Source organism: Seriola dumerili, unplaced genomic scaffold (assembly GCF_002260705.1).
Source record: "Seriola dumerili isolate Sdu_G_001 unplaced genomic scaffold, Sdu_1.0 BDQW01000230.1, whole genome shotgun sequence".
In the NCBI taxonomy this organism is placed as follows: Eukaryota; Metazoa; Chordata; class Actinopteri; order Carangiformes; family Carangidae; genus Seriola; species Seriola dumerili.
This window is the reverse complement of record NW_019174485.1, coordinates 277646-286852: the sequence shown is the minus strand read 5'-3', so window position 1 is coordinate 286852 and position 9207 is coordinate 277646. Positions and strand designations below refer to the sequence as shown.

Below are 9207 nucleotides of genomic sequence, written 5' to 3'. Positions count from 1 at the left end.
ACACATTGATGACTATAGCCCTGGAAAGTGGAGGTAATCAAATGAGAAGCCGCACTATGAACACTACGGTCATGAGTGATGGCAGCTCGGAGATGTTTTTCTCTGCAAAAAATAAATAAATAAACAGACAGACATTAAAAGTCACTGCTGGCATCAAGACACGTGATGTCTACCAAAACATTTCCAGGGCTGAGGAGTGCAGAAACACACACTTGTGCTGGTGAGGTCCTGGCTTAGCAGAACAACATGACTCATAGCTCTGATGCTGAATGTGCAGCTTTTCTCTCCATGATTTCCACATTTTCATAACAACAATGCTCCATGGAGCTGAAATGTTATCTAAGTCTTTGAGTTTGTTGGTTTATACAATGAAGAGATATTGTAATTACAATATGGCAGAGAAGGAACAAGGAATGTGTAAACAAAGGAACTTAAAAAACAAAAAACTACAACAGGAGCCAGAAATACAGAGCATTCGGAAAGAATTCAGAGCCCTTCACTTTTTTTCACATTTTGTTTGTTTCAAGTGTTGCAGCCTGATGCTGAAATAAAAAAAAAAAAAAACATCTAGAGAATAAATTGTAAACTCTCTGCAGTGATGCAACAAATTGCTGTTCACAGGTTCTTCCAAAAGAGGGAATTACATCCTGGTCGACTCAAATATGAGACACATCAATGACAAGGTCTTAGACAAGAAAGTAAGTTATACGGACGACAGAAAACTTCCTATCAGGGGGGGCTCCATCATAATTGGTCCATTATAACTGACACATACACTCATGTTCACACAGGACTTTTGTTGCTCGTCATTCCCCATCTCACTGTCCAGACTGGGTATCCTCTAATAAAAGCATAAAATGCTATAATAAAAAAATATAAAAAAAGAAAGAAATCATCACGTCTCAAAACAACAAAGACATGATGTGATCAATGTGTAGCTGAGAAGAAACAAAACAGGAGAGGTGAACAAAAGTTCCCAAACATTTATTTAAAAGTTTGACAGAAAAACACAATTTAAAGGAGAGGATACAACAATACATGTGTGTGAATGGGAGAATTAATGTGCTGCATATCATGGAAGATTGTTCAACACATTGGATTATATGAGAAACTGCTAAGACAAGTGTATCTATTGCCAATGTGGACAAACTGTATCTGTATTATGAGTTTTCCTGCTGAAGTGCAGCCTGTTCCTCATTATTTACTCCTAAAGAAACTCATCTCCATTGATTTTCATTTGTAAATAAAAAGTGTGTTTCATACACTGTGTTTATATACAAGAGAGAATTTAATTTACATAACAAGTGTTAAAAAGAAAAGTAATGTAAAAAGACCAAAAAACTGTTTGTGATTAGCAGTTATACCTGAAGAAGAACAGAAACACAGTGTGTCTACGGTCAAGATGGCAGAGGCTCTGATTTTTAAGACATTACCACTTTCTGGTATCAGTGATGTAATTTTCTAAAATGTTTTTCCATTTGATGGAAAAACTAAAATCTTTGCAGATTTAAAGTAAAACACTTAAAACATACATTTATAAAAGAAGGCTCAATTCAAAGGCAAAACCAAGAAGAGAAATTCGTTTTGGCCAGGATCACTCTCTCAGTGTGGGACTTGTTGGTTAATGACAAACACTGAATCACATTCAAACACATTGAACATTAGTACAAATGGAAGGAATGTGTGAGCAGCAGGAGGAAACCACTGATAATCAAAATAAGGGATGAACTATTTTTTCAGTATCAGTACTGTGATCTATTGGACTTCACCTGAGTGGACCACATTATGCTGCTTTCCTAGTGCGACTCATATTTGCCCTTTCCCCGACAAGAAGGGAAAGTCTATTTTGCAATGTAGTACCTGAAAATGCACACTTCCTCTCGACTCTTGACATGATGATAAAAATGACAACCTTCTTTTTTAATATGAATTAGAGAAAGACTTCATGGACTAGACAGCTACTGGATGTACAAGAGCTGGAGCTGCCACCGGTGCAGCGGGAGGAGATGCTTTGCCTTTGTAGCCCAGTGACAGGATGTGTTTCTGCAGGTGTGTGATCCACTGCTCTTGAACAGACAGAGGTCCGTGAAACACTTCTTCGCAGAACCTGAACAGCAGGACAGAGAGAGACGGGTGATTTGAACTGCTTTACACAAGGTACAACAATTGCTTGATAATGTAATTAAACAACAGGGTGCATCTCGTGTATGACTGGGGAACAAATAAATACTTAGCGGTCATCATTCATCACTGTGATTTTTATAAGAAAATGAATTGTTGTTTTGTTGTCTAAATGAACAACGCAGTGCAGAGTTTCCCTTTTGTTTCTACTTAAGTAGCTATAAGTTGTAAAAATCATCTTATTCCAAACAGTCTGACTTTATCGCCCTGTTCAGACCTGGCACTAACGTCAGTCTTGGGCAATCCAATCACAAGTGGACAGCTTTAAGTACAGGACGCACTGAGGACGCATTTGAGATCCGATCACTCAGACCACATTCAGGGTTGGTGTGGGCCACATGTGGCCACATTCGTTTTCAGCAGTCGGAACGCAAATGCGTCCTGGGCCACACTGAAGGACCACGTACTCCACTGACATCCTCTGCCACAGTCTGATTAGTCCCGCCACAGCTTCATCATGAACTGAAAATACTTCACTATTTCAATGGATAAAATCTTAGTCATTGTAGAGCTGATTCACCCAACCCCTCCATTCCCCGCTGCCACTCTCTCTCTCACATGGACAACAGACCCTTCTGTCAGATTGGCTTAAGACCATAGTGCCATTTGCATATAAAGCGGGGAAGTGAGATCTGATCACAAGTGGTCACTCGAGACGCATGTGGAGACGCATTTCAAAGCCAGGTGTGAAGTGACGCTCTGTTCTGTCTGAACAGAGCCTGTGATTTATATTCTGTATCTTCTTGTTCCAGCTCTTCATGAAGCTCTTTGTTTCCACTGAGTGAAATATTCAAACCCAAGACTTCATGTTTCTTAATGGAAATATTCTTAATGTCTTGTGCATCATTTTATACAGCTGACATATGTGGTATGGGACCTGCTCTACATACACTTAAAATAAAGTTCTGTGAGTTTGAGAGATATGCTTACAAATAAAACTGCTGAATGATACTACATGGCTAACACATAAACCCTGTTAGTGCTTCAGTCTGAACCCCATTAGTCACTGATTACAATGGGAATGTGATTCTTTATATTTTGTACTTTATAGACTGACCTGCACTTGAGAGAGTAGACTTTGCCCACCAGCTTGACCAGCGGTGTTAGCGGGGGCTTTGGCAGCATAGCAGGGATACTGCCGGACCGTGATGGCTGCTGGGAGTTGGTGTCCTGATTTTCCTCCCCTGTAGGCACTGCGTGTTTTGGTGGATGGGCACCTGAAATTGCACAGAGAGGTATTACAGTAACGGTGTACAGTAAAGATGTTCTTATCCGTTACAGTATCTGTATCCAGCTATCTACCAGAGTCTTTCATTTCTCACCCCTTGGCTGGGTGTGGGCTGCAAGAGTCCGCGTGTAGCCTTGTGATTGTCTGGATGAGCCTGCAGAGATGCCCAAGTCCTCTCTGCCCGCCTTGTGCTCAGGCTTCATGCTGCTGCCAGGCACAGAGTCAGAGTCTGTGGACAAGGAGGGCGAAGCAGCACTTCTCTGGGACTGAAAGAAAATGAATGTACAGTAAATTTGAATGGATTTAATACATCTTTGGCCGAATCTCAATCTGACTGGGATTTCTTTTAAGCATATTTTAGAGCGCAGCCGACCTTCTTGATATAAAGGTCTCCCATACGGTAGCGTCGGTTTATTGCTGCCACTTTGGCCGGGTCCCTTCGGATCAACTCACTGAGGAGTTCGATCGGCGAACTCGCCCCGTCGGCCTTCCATTCGATGATTCCCAGTTGTCGGAGGTGGGCTCGTGCGTGACTGGCCAGGGCCTTGCGGTTTTCAAAGTCAAACCCACAAAGCTCACAGGACGTGTCTGACACAAAGAAGATGAGACATTTTAGAGGAGTATTAGACATGTATTACCAATTTAGTGAGTTCCGTTACTTAGAAAACCTGAAAAAGGAGCAATTTGTAAGTTTTGCTATTGCTACATTAGCTAACGTTAGCATTAACAACTGTTTACTTACCAGTCTAGAAGAAACATCATCAGTTCATCATCAAACTTCATTCTTTCACTGAACAAGAGCTGAAAGCAACAATCTTGCTCTGCTTCTATTTCTATTATCTCCTTTTTTCTCCTGAAGTTAGCATGCTAACCAGGCTGACACTCTCTTGGCAAAACGAGTAAGTAAACAGCTGTTAATGCTAATATTAGCTATGTAGCAGTAGCAAATCTTACAAATAGCTCTTTTAAACACTAGAGCTTTTTCAGACCTGAGTTGCCTGCCTTTTTCCTCCTCTGTTTCTAAGATATTCAGACTCAGAGATAATAAAACAGCTGCATTGACGCTGAAACTGTGTGTAGGTCTAATTTTTTTCCACACAGAAAACTGATCAGCAATCGACAAGGAAATCAATAAAGAGTCAGACTGACAAGCTGAATCTATAATGGCATTGGTATCAATACAATCTTATCAATTACCCTCCCTAAGAAGAAAGCTGCTGCTATTCTATGTTTTTATAATTTTCCAACTTAATTTCCCAATCTGTTGCACTCGGCCCCATTTATTCCTACTTAAGATGTGAATCTTTTTTTTAGTAATTTCCTAACAAACGAGATTTAAATAAACGTAGAGTAACAGCTGCATTTGTTGGTCACTATTTCAAGCTGTGGACTTACACATATTTGGTGCTCTACTGAGTATTCACGGCGCCAAGACAGTGTATGGAGAACACTGATTATACCTTTAATGCAGATTCACCACTATGTCAGAAAACATTTTCTTCAATGGAACCTGACACAAGCATCTTGAATGTTAACTTTCTTACCAATGTGTGTGGCTCCACTCTTGCCGGATGGGGATTTCTCTTTTATGGAATAATCAAGAGGTGTGGTACAGTTGCTGGAGGCTGGTTCCCTCGACTGGGGGCCATCCAGGGACCTTTTGGAGCCTTGTGGGGTCCATGTGGCTTTACCTGATGCTGAAGTCCATTTCTTGCCATCTTCACCATGCAACATGACCTCTCTGAGGAGGTCAATCGGTGATGTTTTGATCGACCAGGTGAGGCCGAGCTGGCGTAGATGAGCACGGACATGGCATGACAAGGCTTTGCGGGTGTCAAACAGCTGGCCACAGAAGTCACAAAGGACTGTTGGTGGAGATTGTATGTCTGTGGAGGACACTGAGAGGATACATCCAAACTATGCTGTACATATATAAACAAATAATTTAATTAATGGAAAAAAGTAGGTGTACAAATTAACTTAATTGGCGCATGACTTGATATTATGAAAACAACAAACTACTAGACTAAACTAGCCTATGCCAACCACTGTTACAGAAGTATGGCTGCCAGCTTTACCTGCACTGAAAGGCTTTGAAGCAACAGCAGCAGCGGGCGACTTCTGCGTGGGAGAGCTGCCGATAGTGCTGGATGCCTTCGGTTGAACAGACACCTCAATCTCCACAGGCTCAGGCTTGGGCTTCCTATGGAGGGGGTCCACTGCTAGCCGAAAGCCTTTCTTTGCCTTTGGGGCCCTGTTGACAGCAGTTTGAGGAGACTGAGTTGTCTTTGTAGGGCTTGGGGTGAGGGATGTGGAAGGAAATGGGCTCCGGGATTGGTCCAGACTTGGAGACAGTACTGGGGCTACAGGACAGGCTGGGGCTGTAGATGGCACAGCAGATGAGCTGGATGCACTGTTTGTTCTGTGGGGGTGCATGGCTTCTAACATGCCACTGCTGACCAGTTCCTGAATGGTGTCGATTGCAGAGCTTTTCCCCATCAAGTCAGTCACCCCCATCTGACGCAGGTGAGAGCGAGCGTGGCTGCCCAGGCCTTTACGATTCTCAAACTCCTCCCCGCACAGAACACAGGTACAATCATCTGATGTTTTAGGCCGTTTGTTGGGGGGAGATGCAGGTGGAGAGGACAGATCAGAAGGGCGTCTGGAGGAGGATCTAGGGGGACTGTTTGAGGTAGGTGGCACCTGTTCATCACTGCTGATGGGTTTGAGGTCCTCCTCCTCCATAATTTGATAAAGAAAATCAATAGGGCTGCCCTTAATGTCACTGTCAGGGATTCCAATCTGACGCAGATGGGCGCGAGCGTGACTGGACAAGCCCTTGCGTGTCTCGTACCAGCAGCCACAAAGCTGACACACATGGACCTCATCGTTGGTGTCTGAAAATGATGGGAGAAAGGTTCAAAGTCAGCAGGAGACTAATGAGATGTGTTTTATTAAAACAAAAATGGAACCTCTAAAGCTATTTATTTACGTAAGGTAGCCTACCCTAAATTCTGCCTTCCACATACAGCTGCACACCTCGCCATTTACAACATTTCTTTAAAACAATTATTAAGAATTCAGCCATACCTAATTTAATAGGGGCATCAGTTTCCAGTGGTGCCCATAGTGGCTTGGTTGTGGTTTGGTGCTCTAAGGAGGATGAGCTGCCGCCTTCAATGAGCCTAAGAGAAGATGGAGATGACGGGAGGAGAGTGGCTGCTGATTCTTTTAATCTAACTGGAGATCCCTGATGATCCATTTTTTGGGGAGTTGTTGTGACTCGACCCGCTGCCTTGTAAGAGGAATTCTTTTCCTCCGGTACTGAGGGAGTGGACTCCTGCTGGGTTGTGTTTTTGAGAGGAGTTGGTTCAGGTGTAGAGGAATCTGCTTTGAAATTGGGGAGGGAGCCATCTCTCTCCTCGATAAGCTGGTAGAGGAGCTCTATGGGAGCTCCGCTGCTTTCTGACAACGTCACACCGAGCTGCCTTAGATGCAGGCGGGCGTGGCTGGATAGCCCTCGCCGTGTCTCAAAGTATGTTCCACAGACTTCACATATGACTGGCTGTGGGGTTGCTGTGGGGAAGATCAAATGGGAGTTTGTCACTACAAACTGTGCCTCTCATCAAAAGACAGTCAAAAGATACCAGCTCTCTCTTCTTCCTAAATTAATAAATCTGCACCACATCCGTATCACACTGCATGGAACTCATTGGTATCAATTCTCTATATGGTAAGGTGAGGCCCTTAATAACTGAATGAATCGATGAACAGCCACTTTTCCACAAATGTGACTTTTGGACCCCATTGCATATGAAAGCAGAAACACTAAACTTTACAATAACACTAGAAACTGCAATTTGTGAAGAAATTGTGGTGGGATTGCTGCCTCTGCCCAAGCTGAAGCTAAAGTGCGTTACTGGCTTGAATTTGTATGAAGAAGCAGTTGAAGTTATATGAACAGATGGAAAAATGAGAAAGGGATGAAGAATATAAACTGTAGTGAAAGAAGTGAAAGATGTTTAAATGAGAGTAACATTGTATAAGTGAGTTGAAGTACACAGAGAAAGACTGAGCTGCTTTGCTTTATGAATGGCTTGAAATGTGCATGAAACTTGAACTGAAAGAAAATATATAAAGCTTGTGAAAAAGCTGAATCAAGGAGTAAAAATCCAAATTTTTGTGACCTGTTAAGTTAAGTAAGAATGTGTATGAAGAGGCTAAATGACACTGGGTTTGAATGCTTCTGTCGTAGTTCCTTCCCTCATATTAAAAAAAATAATGTAAGCATTGGAAATATATAAGTTTCTCACCTTGTGAATCCATGACTGCTGATCACGCTATAACTTTATTTTGAGGGATGAGAAGGTTGACTTCCTGCAGCTCCTGATAAGATATAAATGCTGATTATAATGAATGCGGTTTACCATTCCATAATATTCACCATTGTTGACAACAATATACAGATTACCATGGATTTATAGTTGTCATAGCTTTTAAAAACGCAACATGAACACTTCCCTGAAATAGAGAGAGCCACACTGAGGCAGTAATAAAAACAAACCTGTTGCTCTGACAGAGACAGCTTTAAAATAACGTGACACGACTGTGACCCCGCGATAAGAAGTAGCTCGTTAAGAGATATCTACAGCTGTACACTGCAACTTGTCACATTGTTCACCGTTAAGAGAAACTTCCGCAATATTAACTCTGTTGTTCGCCATTTAAAAAAGAGAAAAAGTCAACAGAGAAATTGTAGCATTGTCAGTGGTTGGAACATCCTCCAATTTCAGCTATGAAGCTAACTTGGGCTACCTCTGTTGCACCCTTTGTATTACTCTTGAGACATGCTAACGTTAGCTACATGCTAGCCCTAATTAACTACTAACTAAGAGAAATAGCGAGTAGATACACATGCTACACCGTCGACTACAAACCAAACTAAAACGATCACTTACACATGAAAGTAGATTCACCTAAAAGCATCAACGGACTGACTCAAAACATCAGTCTCTCACACTGATAAGATTAGCGGAAGTAGTGCTCGACACATTCCCGGCGCTGTAGTTTTTTTCATAATAAAAGCCCCGAGGATCCACCACGACAGTTTCAGGTGATCAAATGTGCCCCCTAGTGACCCTCCGCAAAGAAAGGCCGAGCGTTTATACAAATACAATACTAATATTCTTTATTTATACAGCACTCGAGTTTCAAATACAGCTTTATGACAAACAAATGAACAAATAAAACAAATTCCAATCTTTGTTAAAAAAGAAATGCAATTAAAAGAAATGTAACCAGAAATTCATATAAAACAAAAGAAATGCTCTCTAATAAAAATGTTTTAGATAAAATCAAAAAGATATTACTGACCCAGCCAGCCATAGGCTAATACACAGACACAATATTAGGCGTTACTACTTTTTTTATTTATTTATTTTTAACTTTGTTTATAGTGACTAGAAGCTATTAATTATTAATTAAAAAACATGTCATATTTTTTCTATAAGTAGAATGAGAAAGTTACAAATAAGTTTTTTTTTTTTTTAATGTATACTAATCATTCAATTCAATCAATTCAGGGTTACGAGCCATCATTTACATTTTTTTGACAGTTGATTTTCTATTTCTAGGTAGAAACTGAGCAGATATTAGTTTAACACAACTCTGGTATAGCCTAAATAGGTATTTCATCCTATCATCCCTGTACATTTTACTTAGTAATAAAGTAAATAAATAAATAAAATAAAACAATGATTTTGAATGCAACATTTGCATTTCATTACTAATTGGTATTA

The 9207-nt window shown here is 41.1% G+C and overlaps 1 protein-coding gene across 3 annotated transcripts; it reads right to left on the bottom strand.

Annotated features, from left to right (window-relative positions):
• Positions 1-978: 978 nt before the first annotated feature.
• On the bottom strand, positions 979-8449 carry wiz (widely interspaced zinc finger motifs). Of its 3 annotated transcripts, none has more exons than XM_022755559.1 (9): positions 8368-8449; positions 7723-7795; positions 6500-6985; positions 5488-6306; positions 4954-5307; positions 3783-3997; positions 3504-3675; positions 3239-3398; positions 979-2107 (listed from the first exon to the last, which is right to left on the bottom strand). In XM_022755559.1, exons 2-9 carry the CDS (start codon positions 7733-7735, stop codon positions 1951-1953), a joined length of 2376 nt encoding a protein of 791 aa, XP_022611280.1. In that variant the 5' UTR covers positions 7736-7795; positions 8368-8449; the 3' UTR covers positions 979-1950. The 3 variants fall into 3 exon arrangements, with proteins under 3 accessions (XP_022611280.1, XP_022611282.1, XP_022611281.1); XM_022755561.1 differs by having other exon boundaries at positions 4954-5295; XM_022755560.1 differs by lacking the exon at positions 8368-8449 and adding an exon at positions 8091-8179.
• Between the last annotated feature and the right edge of the window lie 758 nt (positions 8450-9207).

Bases quoted from the DNA above. Each gene is read 5' to 3' on its own strand.
- wiz (XM_022755559.1), bottom strand. The intron at 3,676-3,782 runs GTCGGCTGCGCT...ATTTTCTTTCAG, and splicing joins GAGACCTTTATATCAAGAAG to TCCCAGAGAAGTGCTGCTTC. The intron at 3,399-3,503 runs GTGAGAAATGAA...GTGCAATTTCAG, and splicing joins AGCCCACACCCAGCCAAGGG to GTGCCCATCCACCAAAACAC.